Here is a 27077-nt window from a genome sequence, read left to right on the forward strand (position 1 = left end):
AAGAAATTTGCAGAAAACCACCAGGTCGTTTTCTCATAAACAAACCAACGCTGACGTAGGATTCAGAAGGAGGCATCACGAACGCAATGTCACGAAAATCAATGTTTGCTGGGAAATCCAAATGGCAAGTTTTTTCAGAGGCGGACCAATTTGCCTCAAATGGCTTGATCTCAACTGAATTTTTCTGGTATTGCGCAAGGTAAAAAAAAATTGCACAAAATGCAAAATGTGACAGATATTTGACCAAAGTTGAATATAAAATAGGAGAATTACATTGATCTTGCTCCTGAATTTACCCGTGATATGCACTTTAAAGTGCCTAGTTCATAGGACCCTTTCCTTGTTCCACTCAATAGAAAATCTGTGTGTGTGTGTTTAGTTTGAAAACCTTTCTCTCACTAGGAACCACAGATCAGATTCTTCAACATTTTTTTTATTATGTGTGTGTGTGTGTGTGTGTGTGTGTGTGTGTTTAGTTTGAAAACCTTTCTCTCACTAGGAACCACAGATCAGACTATTCAACATTTTTTTTTTATTTTGTGTGTGTGTGTGTGTGTGTGTGTGTGTGTGTGTGTGTGTGTGATTAGTTTGAAAACCTTTCTCTCACTCGGAACCATAGATCAGATTCTTCAACTTTGTGTGTGTGTGTGTGTGTGTGTGTGTGTTTCAGAAATCTCTATCACATTGTTATGTAGAAGATCTGTGCTCCACTGTGGGAGATAAATGTGTGTATTTGCATGATAACTGGTGGGAGGTACAGTTTTGCCAGGGGAGTAGGTGATATTGTGAAGGCCATATAACACTGGCAAGCATGTCCTCACTGAACTAAAACTTTTAGATCTTTGTTTCTGCAAGACACAAGTTGTTGAGCCTTTTCACAAAGTTTGAAGGATGACTGTTGCCCATGCTGAGGTGTGTGTTTGGAATGATCCATGGCAGCAAGATTTTCGGGTCTATGGAGGACGGGTGTGTAACACACTCATGGAAGGTGAGCTTGATCTTTTATGATACATCTGTAGATCCAAATTCTTATTTTATTTTTTTACATGTGTTTGTGGATGGTGGGACTGGATGAGCAAGCTGAAAGTTATAGCATGTATAGGTCTGTTTTGTTATAATTGGTGCAGACCAAATGTCTTTTGGGACTTGATTCTCATTTTGGGACTTATTATACAAAAACAACAGCTTAATTTAAAAAAAAAAATGTGTGTGTGTTTAAGGTCCTTGGGCAGACAGAACTCCTCTCCATGTTGCAGCTTTGCAGGGCCGACTACTCCCACTTAAGAAGCTCCTATCTCATGTACAGAATATAACACACACAATGTGAAGCTCTAAATCTCAGAAAGATTTTGTCTGTTAATTCATATTACACAAGTGATGTCAATTTTGAATTCCTCTACAAGAATACTCATGTAATTAATGTATTTAACAGTGGTCCAATGTTTGTGTTTGCCCAGGGGATGCGTGCTGATGTGGTCACGCTGGATGGCATCAATCCATTACATGAGGCCTGTCTAGGGGGCCATTTTGCCTGCGCTAAACTGCTGCTGGAACATGGGGCTGATGTATGTCCTGAACTGCGTGAATATTTCCTGGTCATAAATACAAGTTGGTGTGTGTAATTTGTTATCTGTATGTGTATGTTCCCTCAGGCTAGTGCCGTGTCTGTTGATGGAATCACACCTCTCTTCAATGCATGCTTCAGTGGTAACACTGCCCTTCTCCAACTCCTCCTAAAGCATTGCTCTGTCCATCACCCAGCTCACCTGCGTAATTCACCTATCCATATTGCTGCAAAGCAAGGTATGTTTTCTCACATAACTACTTATTATTCTTGCTTCAACTATTCCATTGTTCATATTACAATACAAGGATAGGCATACAGTGTCTTGCAAAAGTATTCATTCTCCTTGGTGTTTGTCTTGTTTTGTCACATTACAAGCTGGAATTAAAATGGATTTTGGGGGGGTTAGCGCAATTTGAGTTACACAACATGCCTACCACTTTGGTGCAAATAGTTTTTTTTTTAAATTGTGACACAAACAGGAATTTCATACGAAAGGGGGTGAATACCTATACACACTCCAGACTTCTGTTTTTCATCTTAATTATTATTTGTGTCACAATAAAACAACAATTTTCACCTTTAAAGTGGTAGGCATGTTGTGTAAATCAGATGGTGCTAACCCTCCAAAAATCCATTTTAATTCCAGTTTATAATGCGACAAAACAGAACAAACACAAAGGGAGATGGATACTTTTGCAAGACACTGTATAACAGTGTGACCTTTGTATTATGTGGGTGAAGGTCTGTTTTAAGATGGGACATCAAAATTTTGACATTCCAGCGAGCAATACTCTAAGCCCATGTTTACATTAGACCGTATCAGCGGATCATCAGATTAACGTTTTTAAAACGATTAGTACCAATACGTGGATACGCTCGGCTCCGCAGGCATCCCGCGCTCCAAATCACTCCGCCCTGAACAGCGAGTGCCCTCTGGAGGGTGCGCACTCCGGCCCTGCGCAGCTCACAGAGCGCGCGAGTGAAGCACACTAGCAGTGTTTTCGGGACTGAGCCGCTGTGTGTGTGATCCCAGCGCATATCACTTACCACTTGCAAGTGGAAGGATGGCAAGCCTAAAGACAATCATAACTACACAATGGGCAGTATTTGCATCAGTATTTGCAGTATTTTCATACTTTTATACTCTTTAATGAAAGGTGATACAAGGCGGAAGTCCGCGCCGTTTTTCAGCAGTCGCGTCACATGACCAACGCCAGCGAATCAGGAAGGTGGATGTCACAGTGACGTTGTCCAATGAGGACGCCAGCTAGAGCTCAGCACAGCGTATTCGCGTATCTCAATGTTTACACAGCACCGGACCAGATACGATCTGGATTGAATACGTGGACGCTGGCGGATTCCCGTTTCCCGGCGTTTCCAGGCGTTTTAATGTAAACGGACAGTGCATCCGCGAAGGAAACGAGACAGATACGGTCTAATGTAAACGTAGCCTAAACTGCTGTAATCTATATTTACAGCTCAACAAGCCATATACTTGAAGGTCACTTCAAATTTACATTCCTGAAATCCTGAGACAATTAGGAAGTAAATCTTTGAACAGTTGCCAAACACAGACAGAACTGTAATTATTCTGATAAACTAATTTTCTAAGCTATTTTTAAACTAACCTGATAATATTTTTGTGACGCAAACTCTTAACCTCATTATATCACAAATAAATGACAATAAACTTACCAAAGAAAGATATATTGAGATTGTTAACTACATTATGAACATTATGAATGCTTGTTAATACATTTGATTGTATTCTCTATGATCTAAAATATAAGTTGAAGCTGTTCCTAAATAAATATTTTATCATGAAATGTAATTGTAAAACTTTTAACAATATTGAAATACATTAGAGTATACATTACATGTTTTAGGTGCAACCACACAAACACAACTTGCAAGTCTACTAGCTGACCTTCAGTCCTGGGTCACAGTGGAAATTTCAGTTTATTATGGAATTAAAGACACTAAAAAGTTAATTTAAGTGTTTGATTATGTTTCAGGTCACACAGCTTGTGTGGAGTTGCTATTTTCTTATGGGCTGGATGCTGATATGGAGTTGGATGCAGTAGGCACACCACTTTATTGTGCGTGTGAAACCAAGAGCACGGAGTGTGTACAGAGGCTTCTGATCTTGGGTCAGTATACACACACCCACATTTATTCACACACATCCATACACAGGTACAGATTCTTAGGACTCTGGGAGCACATTCACAAAAAAAAAAATCCTTCTTTTGGGTTTTACAGCAGTTGACATACAGTGTTGCATTACTGCCATCTACAGGTTTATCTTTGACCGTGCTCTGACAGTTACATCATTCTGTCACTAAACAAACAGCTAATCATACCGAGATGCTTGCTGACTGCCGATATTTATTAGTTTGGTCCTGCGTTTCCTTTCCTTTGCAACATAATGTCCTTTCTTCTCACTTTCCGTTACTGTAGTCGGTCTTTCACATTTCATTCGCACACTCACATCCTCCATTTTTCTCTCCTGTTTCAAATTTGTATCCCACAATGCCTTGTGCGAACGGGGAAAATCTACCACGTGATGCATGATGTAGTGTCTTGAATTGGGTCATGGTGAAGCAGGAAAAAATAGCAGAGAATTTAGAGCCACATGGCCCTAAATTCATTAATTGTTCTATTTTAAAAAAAATAAAAAAAAAAACTAATGAAATTGGAAGTCTTTGATTTGAATTCAGTAGCTTTCGGTCCATTAAACAAAAATAACTGGGTGTTGGGGAAACTTCTTTTTATGACATACACTTGAAAAATCTGAAAGGCAGTATAGCTTTAAACAACATTGCTTAATCTTCATGCATTTTCTTCAAACAATTTTGAATATGTTTAAAGCTTTAAAGTGTTTTGAGTGATAATGCAGTTGGAATTTGATTGATTAATTTATTTTAATACAGATTTATCCAGGATTATTCTGTATGAAACTGTTTCTATACAAATGAAATAACTGAGCAATGCATTTTGAGGCGAAGATGTGATGATTAAACAAACACACTGAGTTCGGTGTTAAAATGGAAGCTACTGTGACAATCATACATATCCATACATCCACTATCTGTAGCCGCTTATCCTGTACAGGGTCGCAGGCAAGCTGGAGCCTACCCCAGCTGACTATGGGCGAGAGGCAGGGTACAATGTGACTATCTCTGTGCAATACTTTATATGTGCAATACCTCACTCCATAATGTGTAACACAACACATACACCTCAGACTGTGCACCTTACACCCCCCCTTTTTTTCCCTCCCCCCTCATCTCTCTCTCCCTCTCTACATGCTGTTTGCACTGTTATTGGAGATGCTTTAATCTCATTGTACATGTGTATAGTGACAATAAAGGCATTCTATTCTATTCTATTCTATTCTATTCTATTCTATTCTATTCTATTCTACATCCTGGACAAGTCGCCAGGTCATCGCAGGGCAACACATTCAACCATTCACATTCACACCTATGGTCAATTTAGAGCCACCAATTAGCCTAACCTGCATGTCTTTGGACTGTGGGGGAAACCGGAGCACCCAGAGGAAACCCACACAGACACGGGGAGAACATGCAAACTCCACACAGAAAGGCCCTCGTTGGCCGCTAGGGCTTTCTTGCTGTGAGGCGACAGTGCTAACCACTACACCACCATGCCGCCCCACTATGAGAATCAGAAATACTTTAATAATCCTGAGAGGAGATTGAGTACATCTGCAGTTGCTCACACTCAAGTGGAGAAAAGAAATTACAAAATTGAACACATATGTAAAACTTATGAAATATGTAAAAATCCATGATATATGTAAAAATATGTAATATCTAAACCATATATCACATAACTATCCACGTGGAAGGAAAAATAGCTGTGGAGATGAAATAAATAAAGTTATTGCACAGTTATTACTACAATTATTGCAGATAAGGAGTAAATAATTTCTATGGTAAATAGAAGTTATTACACTAGTATTACACATTGAGTGAGGTATTGAATAGTTATATTATGTAATTATTGAACCTAGGTACAATGTGGATGGATGTAGTACAATGGAATTATTACACAGGTGCAGTACTGAACAGTCCATTGGGTTGAGGTCCCTGGTGGTTTAGCCTGAAGTTTATTAGCCCCATCCTCAAGTGTTTTAGCCCCATCTTCTTGGTTTAGCGGGCTATATAATTTCTGATCCGTAACTCTAAAAACTGATAAATTAATGTTATTGGTGTCTTAGAAGGCAAAATTATGATCAAATTTAGTTTAATTCAATGATGGGGCTAAAACACCTGAAGATGGGGCTAATACACTAGGGGCTAAACCACCATAAGCCATCCATTCTCTGTTGAATATCAGAGCCTCTGAGGGAGAGGTTGAAAAGTTTGATGGCCATGGGTAGGAATGATCTCCTGTGGTGCATTTTGGGGGAATGAGTCTTTCACTGAAAGTACTCCTTTGATTAGCCAGCATGTTATGGAGTGAGTGGGAGACACTGTCCAGGATGATATGAAGTTTAGCCAGCATCCTCCTCTCGGACACTGTCTCCAGAGTCCAGCTCTACTCCCACAAAGTCACTGGCCTTGCGGATCAGTTTATTGAGTCTGTTGGCATTTGTTGCCCTCAGTCTGCTACCCGAGCACACCACAGCATACAGGAGAGCACCGGCCACCACAGACTCAAAAAGCATCCTCAGCATAATCCTGCAAATGTTGAAGGACCTCAGCTTTCTCAGAAAGTAGAAACGGTTTTGGCCCTTCTTGTATATGGTAACTGTATTTTTAGTCCAGTCCATTCTATTGTCAATATGTACTTGCAGTCCTTTACAATGTCCACACTGACCCCATGGATGAAAATGGGGGTCATTGATGCCTTGTTGCATCTCATGTCCACCACCAGTTCTTTGGTTTTGTTCACATTGAGCTGCAGATGGTTCCACTCACACCATGAAACAAAGTAGACAAAGTTTTGCAATCAGCCTCATCATCCTTACTTATATGTCCAACTATAGCAGAGTCATCAGAGTACTTCTGAAGATGGCAGGATTCTGTCTTATAGTTGAAGTCTGTGGTGTAGAGGGTGTACAGAAAGGAAGAGAGGACTGTCTCCTGTGGTGCCCCAGTATTGATGACCACCTTATCTGACATGGTGTTGTAAGCATACATACTGTGGCCAGCACATGGGGGGGGGCTCTACATTCATCAGCTTCTCACCAAGACACTGTGGCATGGTATCTTTGGCACTGGGATAAGGCATGATATCTTCCACATCATGGGGACTTTCTGAAGTCTTAGGCTGATGTTGAAGACATGATGCAGCACTCCACATAGCTGGGGGGCACAGGCTGTGAGCACCCTGGGGCTGACACCATCAGGACCAGCAGCCTTGCATGAGTGGAGATGCTTCAGCTGTCTTCTTACCTGGTTAGTAGACAGAAAACTCATTATGGAGGTTTCATGTGGGGGATGGGTGTTGGTGTCAGTTTGTTTGTCCAGGACAGTTGCTCCAAAAGACGGGGGGGGGGGATGCTGTCACTTGACAAAGGTGAACCATTAGAGCAGGGGTGGGGAACCTTTTTCCTATTAAGGGCCATTTCGAGTTTTATAACATCCTATGGAGGCCAAACTAAATTTTTTTAACCCATAACCACTGCTGAAAATTTTAAGATGCAGCCCATTTATTTTAGCTTTCTTTCATGCTATTCAAATGAAAAAGCAACTTTATTGGTGTAACTTTGTTTTATTCGTTTTTAATCTGCCCATTTTCTTTTTAAATTTTATCCACCTCTTATTGTTTTAATGCTCTGTTTTTAGTCATGTTCTTATTGATTTTATACAGTGGTGCTTGAAAGTTTGTGAACCCTTTAGAATTTTCTATATTTCTGCATAAATATGACCTAAAACATCATCAGATTTTCACACAAATTCTAAAAGTAGATAAAAAGAACCCAGTTAAATAAATCTCATCTCATCTCATCTCATTATCTCTAGCCGCTTTATCCTGTTCTACAGGGTCGCAGGCAAGCTGGAGCCTATCCCAGCTGACTACGGGCGAAAGGCGGGGTACACCCTGGACAAGTCGCCAGGTCATCACAGGGCCGACACACAGACACAGACAACCATTCACACTCACGGTCAATTTAGAGTCACCAGTTAACCTAACCTGCATGTCTTTGGACTGTGGGGGAAACCAGAGCACCCGGAGGAAACCCACGTGGACATGGGGAGGACATGCAAACTCCGCACAGAAAGGCCCTCGCCGGCCAGTTAAATAAATGAGAAAAAAATATGCTTGGTCATTTATTTATTGAGGAAAATGATCCAATATTACATATCTGTGAGTGGCAAAAGTATGTGAACCTTTGCTTTCAGTATCTGGTGTGACCCCCTTGTGCAGCAATAACTGCAACTAAACTTTTCCGGTAACTGTTGATCAGTCCTGCACACTGGCTTGGAGGAATTTTAGCCCATTCCTCCATACAGTACAGCTTCAACTCTGGGATGTTGGTGGGTTTCCTCACATGAACTGCTCGCTTCAGGTCCTTCCACAATATTTCGATTGGATTAAGGTCAGGACTTTGACTTGGCCATTCCAAAACATTAATTTTATTCTTCTTTAACCATTCTTTGGTAGAACAACTTGTGTGCTTAGGGTCATTGTCTTGCTGCATGACCCACCTTCTCTTAAGATTCAGTTCATGGACAGATGTCCTGACATTTTCCTTTAGAACTCGCTGGTATAATTCAGAATTCATTGTTCCATCAATGATGGCAAGCCGTCCTGGCCCAGATGCAGCAAAACAGGCCCAAACCATGATACTACCACCACCATGTTTCACAGATGGGATAAGGTTCTTATGCTGGAATGTAGTGTTTTCCTTTCTCCAAACATAATGCTTCTCATTTAAACCCAAAATTTCTATTTTGGTCTTGTCTGTCCACAAAACATTTTTCCAATAGCCTTCTGGCTTGTCCACATGATCTTTAGCAAACTGCAGACGAGCAGCAATGTTCTTTTTGGAGAACAGTGGCTTTCTCCTTGCAACCCTGCCATGCACACCATTGTTGTTCAGTGTTCTCCTGATGGTGGACTCATGAACATTAACCTTAGCCAATGTGAGAGAGGCCTTCAGTTGCTTAAAACTTCCCCTGGGGTCCTTTGTGACCTTGCCAACTATTACACGCCTTGCTCTTGGAATGATGTTTGTTGGTCGACCACGCCTGGGGAGGGTAACAATGGTCTTGAATTTCTTCCATTTGTACACAATCTGTCTGACTATGGATTGGTGGAGTCCAAACTCTTTAGAGATGGTTTTGTAACCTTTGTTTATGCCATGATACACTTCCATTCATGCCATGATACATTTCCACAAACATGTGTTGTGAAGATCAGACTTTGATAGATCCCTGTTCTTTAAATAAAACAGGGTGCCCACTCACACCTGATTATCATCCCATTGATTGAAAACTGTTAGGGCTGGTGGAGGTATGGTGAAGTTAGGATCCAAAAACAGAACGCAGACAGTAATCCAATAAATAAGATGATTTAATACAGGGAAGAAAGGGTGTGGCAAAAGATGAACAAACAGGATGAAAAACAAATAGCAAAAATAGTCAGGACAAAATGAGAACAAACAACTTGCCAAAACATGAGACAGGCAAAGAAAAATGCTAGCGCAAAAAAACATAAACAAGAAAAGACCCTTAGTGCAAAAACCATGAACCAGAAATTACCCTTAGTGCAAAAAAAAAGAACCATAAATAACCCTTTGTGCAAAAAAACAAAAACCAAAAAAATGCTAGTGCAAAAACCATGGACAAGAGAAAATAGCTAGAGAGGAAAACCATGAGGAGCAAGAGAGGCACAGAAACGGTTAGAGAAGCAAACAAGACGTTCTGGCAAAAACAGTCTGAGAATGGCCTTTAAATAAGCAGCAGTGAAAACCAGGAAGTGAGTACAGGGGAGAAGGAATTCCTGTCCCGGATCCGGATCGGCGCCGGCGTGAGAGATCTGTAATCTCCGGAGTGGATGTCTGAGGCGGAGCATAACAGTACCCCCCCCCCCCCCAACGAGCGCCTCCAGGCGCTTTAGGAAGAGCGTTGGGGTGTTGCCGGTGGAAGTCAGAGATGAGGGTTGGGTCCAAGATGAACCTGGCGGGGACCCAACTTCTCTCCTCGGGACCATAACCTTCCCAGTCCACCACGTACTGGAGTCCTCTGCCTCGCCACCGCACCTTCAGCAGTTTCTTGACCGTGTAGGCCTCACCGCCATCGATGAACCTGGGAAGAGGAGGGGGTTTGGAGGATGGGAGCAAAGAACTAGAGACCAGAGGTTTAAGCTGTGACATGTGGAATGTGGGGTGGATGCGTTGCATGGTGAGTGGTAGTGCCAGTTTGACGGAACATGGGTTGATTACCTTTTTGATGAGGAAGGGTCCTAGGTACCTGGGATCCAGCTTGCGGGAGACGGTTCTGAGTGGCAGATGGCATGTGGAGAACATGACTCGTTGCCCCACCCGGTAAGTGGGCGCCTTAGAGCGGCGTTTGTCACCCTGCCTCTTGGATGCTAGGGCAGAGTGAATGAGTTTTCTCCGGGCCAATGCCCATGTCCTCCTGCAGCGGCATGTGAAGGTCTGGGCTGAGGGTATGGTGACCTCCTTCTCTTGGTTGGGGAAGAGTGGTGGTTGGTAACTTAGGGAGCACTGAAAGGGTGAGAGACCTGTGGCAGATGAAGGAAGAGTGTTATGAGCGTACTCAATCCAGGGTAGGTACTTACTCCAAGAACTGGCATCCCTGGATGCCATGCACCTGAGTGCAACCTCCCAAGCCTGGTTTGCCCGTTCTGCCTGGCCGTTGGTCTGTGGGTGGAAGCCTGAGGTGAGACTACAGATGGCCCCGATGAGTTTGCAGAAGGCCCTCCAGAACTGTGCAGTGAACTGAGGGCCCCGGTCAGAAACGATGTCAGTGGGTAGTCCATGTAAGCGGAAGACGTGGTGGATGAGTAATTCTGCAGTTTCTTTGGCTGAGGGGAGCTTGGGCAGAGGAATGAAATGGATGGTCTTGGAGAAACAGTCAATGACAGTGAGGATGCATGTGTTGCCACCTGAGTTGAGGAGTCCTGTGACAAAGTCCAGGGCTATCTGAGACCAAGGTTGATGTGGAGTCGGGAGGGGTCTTAGCAAGCTGGCAGGGGGTCGATTGGTTGTCTTGTTCCAGGAGCACGTGTCGTAGGCTACCACAAACTTCTGAATGTCCTCCTTGATGGATGGCCACCAAAAACGCTGCTGGATGAGTGCCAGGGTTCGGGCGGCTCCCGGATGACAGGCCAGCTTGGAGCCATGACTCCACTGCAGCACCTAGGTTTGCACAGGACAGGGAACAAACAGATGGTTAGGAGGAATGTTGTTGGGGTTACCTTCACCGGGGTCCTGCTCCAGGGCCTTCTGCATGAGCGTCTCAACCTCTAGAATGGCGGCTCCCACCAGGCAGCATGGAGGAAGGATGGTCTCGGGTGGCTTAGACTCCTCTTGGTGGGAAGAAAACATCCTGGACAGGGCATTGGGTTTGCCGTTCTTGAAGCCTGGGCGGTAGGAGAGTGTGAAGTTGAACTGGGAGAAACCCTGAGGAGCAAGAGAGGCACAGAAACGGCTAGAGAAGCAAATGAGACATTCTGGCAAAAGCAGAGTCTGAGAATGGCCTTTAAATAAGCAGCAGTGAAAACCAGGAAGTGAGTACAGGGGAGAAGGAATTCCTGTCCCGGATCCGGATCAGTGCTGGTGTGAGAGATCTGTAATCTCCGGAGTGGATGTCCGGGGCAGAGTATGACAAAAACATCTGACTTTAATTTCACCTTCAAATTAACTGCTAATTCTAGAGGTTCACATACTTTTGCCACTCACAGCTATGTAATATACTCCGCCGAAGAGCATTAATTTTATCCACACGCACTTGTTCTTTCAGCTCGTCCAGCTTGGCGTGTTTGGTGCTGTAATGAAGCTCCAGATTAGCCTTTTTTATCACTGCAAGGGCATCCCCACAAACTAAGCAAACTGGCTTGCTTTTTACTTCTACAAAAAAAAATTGTTTGTCCATTTTTCTTGATAAGCATGACATTCCACATCTACCTTTCCCTTCTTCATACTCACCATGGTGCGTTTTGGTGAAATCGTTAAACAGTCTGTTTATGCCCGCTAAATGACGTGACGTGACCGCACATGACCATGCTCTGCTTGTGTGGGGTTCAGGACCCTGACCTTGGCCTGGAAAGATAACCACTCGCCTATTTTATTAATTGTGGTCTGATTTTTCCTGATTTAATTTTTTTTGTGTGTGTTTGAGTAATTATGAATCATCTTGTGGGCCGGATCAAATGGTCTCGCGGGCCATATACGGCCTGGAGGCTGCATTAGAGGGTCAGGTGAGGGGTGGAGGTGTTGATGGTAGACTTGATGGTGCATCTGATCAGACAGGAGCTCAGGAATCAAAGGAGGGATGGAGTCGATGGATGGGGGGGATGGGCAGTGGACACCGAGTCAAATCTATTGAAAAACAGATTTAATTCATTGGCCCTATCCACACTACCCCCAGCCACTCTTCTGCCCGTCAGTCTGAAGCCAGTGATTGTCTTCATACCACTCCATACCTCTCCCTGCTGGTGTTTCTGCTCAAGTTTCCTCCTGTACTTCTTAGCCTCCCTGAACTTCACTTTCAGCTCTCGCTGCATAGTCCTTAACTTCTCCCTATTACCAGTTCTAAAAGCCCTCTTTTTGGCATGTTTGAATGCTCTTTATGTCTATTGTTACCCATAGCTTGTTATTTGAATAAAAAAATGACAGTTATCTTATGCAATTATGTGTGGTATTCCATTATTACAGTCTGCAATATTGACTTATTGTATTGTATCCTACTGACTTAGGTGCTAATGTGCAGTGTGGGCATGGCCTTGATACACCACTGCACGCTGCAGTTCGAGTGGGTGGAGCCAAGGAGGTGGCACTGTTGCTTGAACATGGGGCTGATGGGAAATGTAGAAATTCAGAAGGCAAGACACCTCTGGACCTGGCTACAGATAAGCACATCCAGCATCTACTGCTGACAGCAGGCAAGAGAATACACACAAAAACATGTTTATAGTAGCAGTAAATAGTAAAGCTATATTACTAAAACAGTCTAAATTATCATCTGTGCCTTGTGTTGTAGGTCCACAGTCTCTGTCACAGTTGAGCCGGTTGTGCATTCGTCGTTCTTTGGGCCAAAAAAGACTGAACAGAGCCAAAGTTCTCCAAATACCACACATTCTACAGGCTTATATTCTGTATCAATAACATACACAGACACACAGATTTCATGTTTACTGCACCATCTACACAGATTATACAACTACACATAGACAAGTCTTTAGGAACTAGCTTTCTGAATATGGAAATATTTTTGTTGTCACTAAATTCTTTGTGTTCAACTAATACAGGTTTGTTAATTTAATTTGAAAAAAAAAATCCTTTTATTATTATTATTAGTTGGGGCCAAGTAGTGAAGCTGCCTCGGCACCCAATGTGTTTCTCCCTTGTATTCATCATCATCATCTTCTTCTTCTTCTTCTTCTGGCTGGAGTGTCTATAGCAGCTAATATAACTGCATGGTAAAAAAGTTTTGAAATGCAGACTGAGGACAGTCCCCTGATTCTTTTCACCAAGTTTCATGTTTGTGTCTTGAGTGCTGTAATGACGTCAATGGGTCAAAGTTGGAGGTGCGTTTATGCATGTAACTTTTGAACCATATGCCGGATTTCAAAACTGAGGTACCATGGCTCAAGCTGAGTTCCTGGCTCAAGCTGAGTTCTAGCTAAAACCCATGATGCCAATTTCCATCATATTGCATTTTTGCAATATTGGATTTTATGAAAAAGTTTTAAAAGCTTCACAGGCCACAAATTTTGTGTAATTTTAAGCAAAATCGCAACAGGTGATCTTTATATGAAGCCTCATAAATATTATGATACAGATTTTTTTTCTTCAAAAGCTGTTCATTACCAAATTGGTGGCGAAGCCATCAAACAGGAAGTGAGGTCATATCTCAGCAATTGTTTGATATGTCAACACAGAGTCAGTACCCCTTCATTAGGACATGAAAAAAAAACTTGAGTCATTTGACCACCAGGGGGCTTAATAAGTAAAACACATTTTGTTAAAAAAAACTATGTGTTTGCCTTACAAAAGTATAAAGTGTTGCCAGGCAAAACAAACCTCACCCAGTTGCATTTACGATGAATATGAAGGAAGATATCGCGAAAAAAATAGCTACCCTATGGGGCTACTGCTTATAAATAAAATTGTTTTCTGATACCATGTCCATACAGTAAATATAGCATATATATATAGCCACAAAAATGAAGCGTAATCCAAAAAATGAACAATTTAAAAATCACAGAAGTAAAATATACCAAGTGTCTGTACTTTATATTATTCTACTCTTACTTCTTACAATTTTTGAAACTGAAACCGCCGAACTGAGGCTGACATACACACGCTGTCACCATGACCCAAACTCTTATTTCCCGGAAATGGCCCGGCGCTAGAGCTCAGTGGAACGCACTTTCCCTCTGTAATAAGCATAAACATGTCTGAAAGCAATTTCTTTAGTCTAGTTCATTTATTTCGAATGGTGAACTGAATTGTATACACTCACCGGCCATTTTAATTGGAACACGTGTATGCGCATGTGCAGTGTGTGACTGTTACACTCTTACATTCTTACAGCACGACGACATAGTGGCTAGCGCCTCTACTGTATATGAGGCAATAGACACAACAAAAATGATTTTGACCTTTTTGGTGACCTTGACTGGATGCCCCTCAAAATGTTAGAGGTTCTATTTGAGACCAATGCCCATCTATCCTGAAAGTTTCTTTAAGATTGATCCAGTTGTTTTAACGTAATAAAAAAACCTGACTGGAAACAATACCTCAAACCCCCCCAGTGGACTCCATCCTGGGCGAGGTAATTATTGTTGTGGTTGTATCTTGGGAGATCCCAAGGCATAGAAAAAGTGTTTGTCCATTACAAAGTGGTGATGATGATGATGCCACCAAACAAGAAGTGAGGTCATAACTCAGTAATGCTTTGATGTATCAAAACCACTGATCTCTACGTAAAATATCTGGATGGATCATTGGCTCATCAAAGTGAAGCCATCTGGCCGCCATATTACCATGCACATCAAATCAATACAGTCATATCTCTGCCTGGGAAGCTACACAAAACTGGATATGTTATTCGTCTAATTACTGAGAAAAAGCCCACAAACTGGACATGTTATTTATACATGGGTACATAGTGAACACAATGTAACTGAAGCATATTTTAAATTGTACATTTTTGAGTTGATTGGTGTACGTGCATGCGTGCTTGCATGCGTGCTTGCATGCGTGTGTGTGTGTGTGTGTGTGTGTGTGTGTGTGTGTGTGAGAATGGTTGATTTTTTTGTGGGGGTGTTTGTATTTTAATCATAATGTACAATATTCAATACAGTTTATCATCATGGATACATTCAGGAAGATTACTGCAGATTATTATTATTATTATTATTATTATTATTATTCGACCAAATAGAAAATACATAGACAATACATGCATAACAGAGAAGAAAACAAAGTGTACATTACAATATATCAGAACAATTCTGGTTTCCACAGAGATGGAGACAGCATGTGGGTCAGGGTCCACAAAAATAATGTCATTTCCTGTTGCCCAGAGGCATGTGAACCCTTATATACTGTTCCAGATCAGCAATAAAAATTAAACAAATACATTATATTGCACAGAATGAAAAATGAAATGAAACTAATCATGCAAATAACAGATGGAACAGAGTGTTACATGTTTGATCTTATCCCATGTAGGGTCACAGGAGTCTACCCTGCCATGGGCAAGAGGCAGGGTACACCCTGGACAAGTTGCCAGCTCAGAGGGCTGATATATACATAGAGACACAAACAACCATTCACAGTCAATTTAGACCCACCAATTAAGCTAACTTGCATATCTTTGGACTGTAGGAGGAAACCCACACAGATACAGGGAGAACATGCAAACTCCACACAGAAAGGCCCTCGTCAGCCACTGGGTTCAAACCCAGAACCTTTTTGCTGTGAGGCGACAGTGCTAACCACTACACCACCGTGCCGCCCCGAGAGTTATATGTTGATACCACAAATTAACTATTTAGAAACAGATTTAGATTTAACTATTTAGAAACCATTCCGTAGCGATACTTTCAAATTATGTATAATCAACCAATCTCATAATAATAAAATTGAACAAGTCCTAAATTAATAACAATTTACTGCATAATTATAGCAAAACAATAAATTATTCTAATACTCCATTTATTATAAAATATTTCCAAAGAAATTAAAATTTCCAAAACATTAAAAATATTTGACATAAATTTCAAGAAAACCTAAATAACATCAGGGAATATCTATTTATAACTATATCAAACAAAAATAAGATCTATATAACAATTCAATAGTATAAAAAGCCAATGTGTATTAAAGAAAATGAGATGTGAGATATTAGTGTGAGCACTAAGGAATAAGCTTTAGGGGAAGCCATGGCCAAATGGTTAGAGAAACAGCTTTAGGACCTGGTTCAAGCCAGCAGAACTGGCTCAAGTGCCCTTGAGCAAGGCACCTAACCCTCAAGAGTGGTGAAGTACCTTGTGTCTGATTAGCCAAAGAAAAACTGATAATGCGATTATCAGTTCGGGCAAAAACCTGGCCATAATGTAATAACGAGGAATACTCTACAAGTTATCAGGATCGATTTATGTGTGATGTGAATTATGTGACCAATAAATGCTATTAAGACATGACCATGAGAATGAAGTGAAAATGGCAAATAACACGAGAAAATAACCCTGTTTAACCAGCTGTCCTAAACAGAAAGGAAGAAAAAATGTAGAAAAGAGAAAGATGCACTGTATGAGAGAAAAACTGGAACAATCTCCAGTTAGTAAAAGAGCAGTTAAAAAAAAATGATCAGAGACTGAACTTGAAAAGGAAAAAAAACAATGACAGTAAAGGGAAGCATATAAAGATATGTAAGGAATATAGTTAAAGTTGAGAAAATAAGAGGAGGTAATGAAAGGGGGAAAAGTCAGGAGACACTTTTCTTGTGGCAAATTTGATCGAATATGATGCTTTAACACGTAAACCAAATACACGCAATGGGCATGGTAAAATGGTGGCCAGATGGCTTCACTCGTGTGTACAGCAGGGATTGGCTAATGAGCTATCCAGATATTTTACATAGAGATCAGTGATCAAAACCAGACTTGGTATATCGACTGAGAAACCATTTTGAGGAAATACAATATGACCACTTGGGGGCACTGCAAGCAAAAAAAACCCAACCAAACAAGCGTTTTAGCTAATTAATTCTGATGTGTTTGCCTTTAGGGCTGCACAGTGGTGTAGTGGTTAGCATTGTCGCTTCACAGCAAGAAGGTTCTGGGTTTGAGCCCAGTGGCCAACGGGGGCCTTTCTGTGTGGAGTTTGCATGTTCTCCCCATGTCTGCGTGGGTTTCCTCTGGGTGCTCCAGTTTCTCCCACAGTACAAAGACATGCAGGTTAGGCTAATTGGTGGCTCTAACTTGACCGTAGGTGTGAATGTGAGTGCGAATGGTTGTTTGTCTCTATGTGTGAGCCTTGCGATGGTCTGGTGACTTGTCCAGGTTGTACCCCTCCTCTTGCCCATAGTCAGCCAGAATAGGCTCCAGCTTGCCTGCGATCCTGCACAGGATAAGTGGTTACGGTTAATGGATCAATGGATGTTTGCCTTTAAAAAAATGATTCACAGGTCTGGTGATACCATGGGAGGCGCCAAGACTGAGACATGACATAATTTTTCATGTCAACCTAATTGACATCCTGAGAGATTCCAAGGACATGACCACTTTTCATGTTGACCAAATTTATGCAGCTACCATACTGGGTTGAATCAAAAACCTTGCAAAGTTTTCAGTGGCCACAAACCTTGTTGAATTTTCACTAGATTTGGCACAGATGATCTTCAGACAAAGCCTCATGAAAGTTATCAGATGGATTTTTTATTTTCAAAACCATTTGTCCGTTACAGCCTGTCGAATTTTGTGCCAAAAGGAAAGTGAGCTCATATCTTACCCAATCTTTGGTAACTTGACACGAAACTTTCTGTGAGTGCAAACAGTCATGCCCTTGAAAATATGACATTGCAATGATTCCCTGCTTGGTCTACTTGCCTGCCACATTATTATTATTATTATTATTATTATTATTATTATTATTATTATTATTATAGTCAATATAAGTGAACAGCGGATGGCGACATAGTGATATGCAAAATAAGAAGGTTGTGGTGAGAGGGAAAGAGAGAGAAAGATTTCTAGTCCAGAACTACACACAGAACCCCAAAGACACACAGTGTGCAGGAAGAGTTTCTCAGTGAGGATGTGTAGAAGTAAGGAAATTCGCCCTGGAGGGCATTAGCTCATGATTTTTCTACTACAGAAGCACCTTAGAGGGCACATTTTCTTGCAAATTGGAGAACCTAGAAGGCACTTCATCAAATTTTCCTTCATGAAAGGGAGCCTATAGGGCACTGTATCTCCTTTTTTCACCTGAAAGGGCACCCTAGAGGGCACTTTATCATGTTTTCTTGCACATAAAGGTACATTAGACCAGCATTTCTCAACCTTTTTTTAGTTATGGCACCCTTCAAAAGTATGGAAATTCTCAAGGCACCCCCATATAAAATATACGCAGTCATGCTGACCATACGCTGACCCCAGCAGTGACGTTGTGACATGGGAAAGGGGGCCTTGAGACAAATTTTGATGATGCATGAGGCGGCGATGATCTGCATTAGTGTAACTATCATTTTTTGGAATTTTAATTCATTTTATTTATTTATTTCAATGTTAGAATATATAATTTTTTGACGGCATCCCTGACAAAGCCAGACGGCACCCCGGTTGAGAAAGGCTGGATTAGACATTTTTCATTGCCTTTTTCATTTAAAGGGAAGCTATTAGGGCACCTTATCAGATTTTCTCGACTGTAGAGGCAACCTAGAGGGCACTTCTAACTACTTATTAACTGAGCACTAGGTCTTTACAGGAAAATATCAGACTGAGGTCTTGACAGAACGGACCGAACCATAGGTGAGGTCTGATATTTTCCCATAAAGACCGAGCAAGCAAGGTTAATAAGGAGTTTATTATATGGCATTTTTATTTCTAAGATTAAAATAGATGGTCATTATAATGAGGCATGATGCTGCTTTCAGTCATGTCATTTTTGGAACGTAGTTGAGTCACGCATGCAGAATAAACAGCTAGCAATTTCAAAATTGAACTTCTGTTAGTAGTTAGCAGTTTCTGAATGCTCTTTGTTGCTCATTTCTTGAATAACTTGGTGACTCTTGTTTGATTCCATTTTGATTTCCAATTAATCTTTTTTGTTGTTGTTTTGTTTTTGTTTTGTTTTTTGCAGCATTGAAAGCCGGTGCCTTGGAAACAATGTTTGTAATCAGCCAGGAAAATACTGCCCACCAAGGAACCCATCAGAGTGTACGATTTTACCAGAAGTAGCTCGTTCCATGTAATGATCTCATCTCATCTCATTATCTCTAGCCGTTTTATCCTTCTACAGGGTCGCAGGCAAGCTGGAGCCTATCCCAGCTGACTACGGCCGAAAGGCGGGGTACACCCTGGACAAGTCGCCAGGTCATCGCAGGGCTGACACATAGACACAGACAACCATTCACACTCACATTCACACCTACGCTCAATTTAGAGTCACCAGTTAACCTAATCTGCATGTCTTTGGACTGTGGGGGAAACCGGAGCACCCAGAGGAAACCCACACAGACATGGGGAGAACATGCAAACTCCACACAGAAAGGCCCTCGCCGGCCACGGGGCTCGAACCCGGACCTTCCATGTAATGATGTCACATATTATTCTATCCACATTCACTGGATATGAGCAATCAAGCGCTCTGATTGGCTACTCTACGACTACTATATCAGCTCATATACCATGAGTAGAGAAAAACAAAATGGTGGAGCGTGTTGCTGAACCAACTGAGGATGAAATAAAAACTACTCGAAAATACCCCCCCCAAAAAAAAATACAAAAAAAGAAACAAAATATGGAATAAAAGTATTTGATGATAAGAATGTATCTTTTTTAATTTTTCAAGAATTATTATTATAGCATTTTTCAGAAATTGGTACTGCCATTTCACCGGTTTGTTTACATTCTAAGCGGAAATGATTTTGTCAGATGTTTTGTATAAACTTTTTATTTATTGAATTTGCAAAAAATTAAAATAAAAAAACACTCTGTTTCTCAAAATCCAATGAATATGGATATAATAAAACAGTTATTCCACTCAATTTTGTTGTATATGGCTTATAGCCAACTCGGATGCATCTCGTCGGCTATCAGCTCATGTATAACTCGATTTCATGGAATAACTGTTAAATATCATCTGGGACCCTGGGCAACTCTTTTGACCATGGGGGTGCATGCTGGGGGGCTGTCCAGCAGTTTCAAATAGTACATCTTAAAAGTACCCTCTCCTGCTCACCTGTGTGTTCGGAAACTGTCTGGAAAGTATTCTGGGTAAAAGTGTCTGCTTAATGAATGAATGAATGTCAGTGCCTGCAGTTTTGAGGCTACATGACAAACCAAGAAGTCTTATATGTCCAGTGCAAAACTATTATTATTATTATTATTATTATTATTATTATTATTGTTGTTGTTGTTATTATCAGAGATGGATAGTAATGAAGTACATTTACTTGAGTACTGTACTTAAGTGCACTTTTTGAGTATCTGTACTTTACTTGAGTATTTTTTATTTTTTGGAAATTTCTGACTTTAACTTCACACCATTTGAAAGGCAAATATCGTACTTTTTACTCTACTACATTTCTATCAAGGTCCTCATTACTATGAAGCAGCTTTGAAAGTGGATGTTTTTTCTTTTTTCGATAAAGTGATTGATTTTTTTTTTGCAGGTGACACTGAGACAGCCTATCAGTAATCACTAGGATCATGTCACATCCATAGACTGTATAAAATCAAGTTCAATGATTTCTCAGCAGCTTTATTTGAACACGATCAGTTGATGGCAGAATGGAAGGAGGCAGTTCTTCTGGAGAATGCACGCACCCATGGCCGTACCTAGAACCCATGTTTCAGTTTTGTGAAAGGATTAAAGATTTGTTTCATTTTAAATGTTTGCTTTTGTTTGTCAAAAACAAACCACATCACGGCCTACAAAAACTCGCCATCCAACCTGCGGAAGCATATTGAGGTATATACGTAAACGTTTTCTTCCAAGAGAAAGCTTGCAACGAAGTTGTCTGTGCTTTTACAGCTAGCGATAATGTTGCAATAGCTATGCAGTCTGGTTAGTCAAAGGACTTTCTATGGATTTGCCCGCCAAGTTGCCATCGCCTTGTCCACAGCTAACGTTAACACATAGCTAGTTAACTTGGACACTGTTAGTTAGCGTGTAAAAACGGAGTTACGCTAACATGAATAACGTTAACTTATCTGAAGTCCTTTCAGAAATATGCTTTAGCAAAATCTTGCCAAATAAACAATGTAGAAATCATTCTTTTCCAGTCACGTTAGCTACCCAATATGATTTCGAGTTTGAAAAGCGTTTGCTAGCATGTCAGGTGGAGCTTCACTGACTAGCTAGCTTAACGTTAAACCACCATGACGTTCATTTTGTGAATTCACATTTCAGTCTTTGGTAACAGCATTAGGTTTGTTAGCGTTGTGGCAATAATACAACGATGCGGTGACAGAAAATTTACTTTTAATACTTAAGTATTTTTAAAAGCAAATACTTCAGTATTTTAACTGAAGTAAAAATTTGACTAGACAACTTTGACTTGTATCGCACGGGCGCAGATAGAGGGTGGGACGGGTGGGATTCGTCCCACCCAGATTTAAATTCACCTCGTTCGGTCCCCCCCACTTATAGGGAGGAAAAAACGTCTATGCTGTCTTTCTTTGCATAAGGCAAACCTCACGGAAAAATCAAAAGACTAATTACCATTCGGTTTATTGAAGTGCACAGCAGTACATACATAGTTGCAACTGCACAGACTGCACAGGTTGCGAGCTCGAGCTTGGTTGCTATGGTTACCCACAAGTTTGACAGGCATATTGGGGACAGCTCCTCCTAGTTCAGGACCCCAACACGGCATGATGAAGGGTTCCAAAAGGCAGAAAACGATTGCATCGTTGTTGTTGTTGTTTTTTTAAAAAAAAAATGACTGTAAGTATACTGTGCCTTACTTTATCATATCACCTTGCAATTTTTTGATAGTCTGTTCAAAGTAATGTCGTAGTGAAAGTAAAATCGTATGGAGTAGAGATGCCTTTCTGGTAGCCTCCTTCTTTCGGTGGTAGCCTTTAGATACAGTGCTCAGAAGGCAGTTTTAATGTTTAATCTGGCGTTCCCTGCCATAATTTCAGTGAGCATATTGTTTCATAAGGAAACTTTGCGAAAAGTTGTTGACTGACTGCCGCTCACGCAACACACAGGCATAGTTAGAAAGTCAGGATGCACTGGTTTACACTTTACACACACACACGTAGCCCAGCCTCTCGCTATGGTTAACAGTTGGAACTTAGCGGTTTTAAAACTAGTTTTGCAGTTTTGCAATTTCTGTGTGTGATGATAATGTGTAAACTTTGGATTTCCATAGGCTATGTTAAAATGTTATCATTGTCCTGGCCTGCAGGTAGTTCCTGGTGATGGCAGTGAGGGAGGTGAAATAACATGTATACACATTACCGTTCAAAAGTTTGGGGTCACCCAGACAATTTTGTGTTTTCCATGAAAAGTCACACTTTTATTTACCACCATAAGTTGTAAAATGAATAGAAAATATAGTCAAGACATTTTTCTGGCCATTTTGAGCATTTAATTGACCCCACAAATGTGATGCTCCAGAAACTCAATCTGCTCAAAGGAAGGTCAGTTTTATAGCTTCTCTAAAGAGCTAAACTGTTTTCAGCTGTGCTAACATGATTGTACAAGGGTTTTCTAATCATCCATTAGCCTTCTGAGGCAATGAGCAAACACATTGTACCATTAGAACACTGGAGTGAGAGTTGCTGGAAATGGGCCTCTATACACCTATGGAGATATTGCACCAAAAACCAGACATTTGCAGCTAGAATAGTCATTTACCACATTAGCAATGTATAGAGTGGATTTCTGATTAGTTTAAAGTGATCTTCAATGAAAAGAACAGTGCTTTTCTTTCAAAAATAAGGACATTTCAAAGTGACCCCAAACTTTTGAACGGTAGTGTATATATATATATATATATATATATATATATATATATATATATATATATATATATATATATACAGAAAATGGAATCATTTGCTGACAGCTCAGTCCCCCCCAGTTCAGAAATCCTATCTGCGCCTCTGTTGTATCGGAGTAACATTTGATCAGTGGGATCTGTACTTTGACTTAAGTAATGAAGTTGGGTACTTTGCCCACCTTTGGTTATTATTATTATTATTAGTTGCGTCTTTATCATTTGCCGCCAGGGAGAAATGCAGCTGTGGCCGCAGTGTGGGGACTCCAGGCCACGCCCCCTGTGTGAGGCACGCGCGGGGGCAGATGGGGCGGGTGGGGGTTGCCTGGTCCTTTCCGTGCCCAAATAGTGCCCAGAACACACACACACACACACCTTGGACTTCATTACACTCGACTCGCTGACTTCACGGCATAAACAGACAGACGACACGGGCAGGTAAGCTCTGCTTCCTTTACCATGGCTTATTTATTTATTTTTATTTATTTATTTCACCTCACCGGTGACAAATGAGGGGGAAACCCAGTGAGCTGAGCCTCTGCGACTGAGGGAGATGTGAGACAGGAGATGGGCTTTTTTGAATCGACCAAACACGAACCCTCACCATCCTTTTATCGTTAATGTTTTCCCATTCCGGATGAAATGGACCGGCTGTGTTTGAAATGTAACGTTGAGACGTATCAAAGCGCCCCAGGCCACTTTAATGCTTTACCGCTTTGATGATAATACTGATATTTCCCCAGAATCTTCCTAAAGCCCGTGTATGAGACTCAGAAACGCCGAGGTAGATCAAATGAGGCAGGATCTTGGCCAGCAGGAGTGAACAGGCACATCAGTGAAACAGCTGTTTGAACAGGTGCAATGCAGCACACAGTCAGTTCAAATGTTTACAAGTTTATAATTACCTTATTGATGTTTGCAGAAGGAATAGATAAGCTTCTGTTGCTCCTTATTTTCCTTGTGACTTTAATGATTCTCAGGATTAAGGATCGACAACAAGTCATCTTTAAATGTGAGTTGTGTTCTTTGAGTACACAAGTAAATCAACACCGGGCTTGGGATTAGGCTGTTGATGCACATTGAGTTAACGCAGACACTAAATAGAGCTTGTGATATGTGTGTGTGTGTGTGTGTGTGTACAGATCTTCTCCACCTTCATTTGATTCAAATTAACCTTTGGATGCCACCATACTGATTTCTATCAGATGAGTGACCCGGTCACCTTAGAAATAGCATCCAGAGATTAATTTGGATCAAATGAAGGGGAGAAGATCTGGACACACACACACACATCACAAGCTCTATTTAGTAACCGATTTGGGGAGCACTTGTGTCTAATGTGCTGAAAACATTTTATCACAGTTTTACAGTATGAATGATTGGGTGGTATAAACCGTCACATATCACCTTTTCTTTAGTGATCTAAAGCACACACACACACACACACACTGTGCTCTGCGGATTTACTCGTTGACCTACATGCTCATTCATTTGTCATTTGAATGATTTAAAGCCCCAGACCTGACTTAATCATCCAGCTAACAGGACTACAGGAAGATGATATAATCAGTCTCAGACCAACACTCAGCAAATCAAGTTTCACTTATGCTCTCTCTCTCTCTCACACACACACACACACACACACACACACACACACACACACACACACACACAGTTATAAAATAGCTTTTAAGATGTACTTTTGAATCTGTCCAGATGTATATGAGTGCTTGTGGTGTTTAAAAGGTGTTATTTTTAGTGTTATAGCTGTAATTTGTACCTGTTCTTACTCATGCTGTGGAGTTGTGGGAGGAAAACAAGCTGTGTGAACTTGGGCTGGAGTCAGGGGCGTGCTCTGCTTTGCACTGGATGTCTGGGCGTCTATCATTTGAAGGACTGAGAGATGGGTGTGAATGTCCTATGGTAAAGGATGTGGTGGTGCTTCAAAACCTTTACAGTGTCTCATCTCATCTCATTATCTCTAGCCGCTTTATCCTGTTCCACAGGGTCGCAGGCAAGCTGGAGCCTATCCCAGCTGACTACGGGCGAAAGGCGGGGTACACCCTGGACAAGTCGCCAGGTCATCACAGGGCTGCACATAGACACAGACAACCATTCACACTCACATTCACACCTACGGTCAATTTAGAGTCACCAGTTAACCTAACCTGCATGTCTTTGGACTGTGGGGGAAACCGGAGCACCCGGAGGAAACCCACGTAGACACGGGGAGAACATGCAAACTCTGCACAGAAAGGCCCTCGCCGGCCACGGGGCTCGAACCCGGACCTTCTTGCTGTGAGGCGACAGCGCTAACCACTACACCACCGTGCCACCTACCTTTACAGTGTGTTGATAAAATTCTGAAACTAAGATCCCTTTTTGTACCCCTGTACTAAAAACATGATTCTTAAGTTGATAACTCCTTTTTTTGGATATCTGTTTCCAGTTTGGTTGGTTTGGGGATAAATGTGTTCAAACAGCACTAAATTCATCGAGACCTTCTCAGTACATAGGGAACCAAAACTGATTCAGTGCACATTATGTATGCAGTCAAGTTTATGCTCTTATGAAAAAGTTGAGTGATGTGAGCATGCTGTAGTTTGGTACGTGAGAAATAAAACATGACTGGGCGTGTTGTTAAAGGACAATATAGATATATAAGCACTGCCTAAAAGCGGAGCTCCTGATGAGTGTATCCTTGCAAAATATTTGCAAGGATACAAAATCAACCTGAATAGAATAATAATATATAGCATATGAATCATCGAATTGTGTAGTGTCATGTATTTCACCTCAGTAAATTACTGTATTGTCTCGTGACCATGATACCAATAATGAGATGCACATCACAGTTATGAAGACATATTTATTCCTGTCTTTGACACCGCATACCATGCACCAGAAACAAAACCACAACATTTTTTATGGTGTGACTCTGCTGGGTGTCTGGTGGACAGCAGTGAACCAGTGCTGTCACTATACATCATTACTATATAGTTATGATCGATTATCAAACTTGTTATGTCAAAAACTTGTCTGGTTACATCTCTCACGTGCACGTGCTTTGAAGCACGGAACGCACAACCAGAGACTGCAAAACTCATGCATGACATTAGGACTAATTACCATGCACCTGTTCCTGATTAGAGTGCAATCACAGCACATACATATGAGGACTCTCAGTATCACACAGACTTTGAGAAAGCCTTGTATTTTTTTTGGTCACTTTTCTGGTTCTGACCCTGTTTGTGTTTTTGGATTGTGAGTTATTGTATTACCTCTGATATCATGTCTGTGCCTCACTCAACACTGCCTGTTTTAAATGCTGCCTTTATCTACAGTGGTACTTGAAAGTTTGCAAACCCTTTAGAATTTTCTATATTTCTGCATAAATATGACCTAAAACATCATCAGATTTTCACACAAGTCCTAAAAGTAGATAAAGAGAGCCCAGTTAAACAAATGAGACAAAAATATTACACTTAGTCATGTATTTATTAAGCAAAATGATCCAATATTACATATCTGTGAGTGACAAAAGTATGTGAACCTCTAGGATTAGCAGTTAATTTGAAGGTGAAATTAGAGTCAGGTGTTTTCAATCAATGGGATGACAAGCAGGTGTGAGTGGGCACCCTGTTTTATTTAAAGAACAGGGATCTATCAAAGTCTGATCTTCACAACACATGTTTGTGGAAGTGTATTATGGCATGAACAAAGGAGATTCCTGAGGACCTCAGAAAAAGCATTGTTGATGCTCATCAGGCTGGAAAAGGCTACAAAACCATCTCTAAAGAGTCTGGACTGCACCAATCCACAGTCAGACAGACTGCATACAAATGGAAGAAATTCAAGACCATTGTTACCCTCCCCAGGAGTGGTCGACCAACAAAGATCACTCCAAGAGCAAGGTGTGTAATAGTCAGCGAGGTCACAAAGGACCCCAGGGTAACTTCTAAGCAACTGAAGGCCCCTCTCACATTGGCTAATGTTAATGTTCATGAGTCCACCATCAGGAGAACACTGAACAACAATGGTGTGCATGGCAGGGTTGCAAGGAGAAAGCCACTGCTCTCCAAAAAGAACATTGCTGCTCA

General features: G+C 41.2%; 2 protein-coding genes across 5 annotated transcripts in view; both read left to right on the plus strand.

The window, feature by feature from the left end:
• The first annotated feature begins 891 nt into the window (after positions 1-891).
• asb11 (ankyrin repeat and SOCS box containing 11) lies at positions 892-12896 on the plus strand. The gene is made up of 7 exons (XM_060928672.1): positions 892-988; positions 1221-1300; positions 1458-1565; positions 1653-1803; positions 3583-3717; positions 12488-12673; positions 12772-12896. The coding sequence occupies exons 1-7, from the start codon at positions 892-894 to the stop codon at positions 12894-12896; spliced, it is 882 nt and encodes a 293-aa protein (XP_060784655.1).
• Positions 12897-23311: 10415 nt separating this feature from the next.
• sytl5 (synaptotagmin-like 5) overlaps positions 23312-27077 on the plus strand; it is a 48131-nt gene continuing 44365 nt past the window's right edge. For 2 of the 4 annotated variants that reach the window (XM_060929390.1, XM_060929391.1), the window contains exons 1-2: positions 23312-23415; positions 23721-23833. The gene's annotated coding sequence lies outside the window, so the exon portion shown is untranslated. The remainder of the gene's footprint in view (positions 23416-23720; positions 23834-27077) is intronic. The other 2 variants (XM_060929387.1, XM_060929389.1) reach the window with 1 other exon arrangement.

This window comes from Neoarius graeffei, chromosome 9 (assembly GCF_027579695.1).
Source record: "Neoarius graeffei isolate fNeoGra1 chromosome 9, fNeoGra1.pri, whole genome shotgun sequence".
NCBI classification, from domain to species: domain Eukaryota; kingdom Metazoa; phylum Chordata; class Actinopteri; order Siluriformes; family Ariidae; genus Neoarius; species Neoarius graeffei.

Bases quoted from the DNA above. Each gene is read 5' to 3' on its own strand.
- asb11 (XM_060928672.1), top strand. From the start codon at position 892: ATGACTGTTGCCCATGCTGAGGTGTGTGTTTGGAATGATCCATGGCAG. The intron at 989-1,220 runs GTGAGCTTGATC...TGTGTGTTTAAG, and splicing joins GTGTAACACACTCATGGAAG to GTCCTTGGGCAGACAGAACT. The intron at 12,674-12,771 runs GCAAGAGAATAC...CTTGTGTTGTAG, and splicing joins GCATCTACTGCTGACAGCAG to GTCCACAGTCTCTGTCACAG.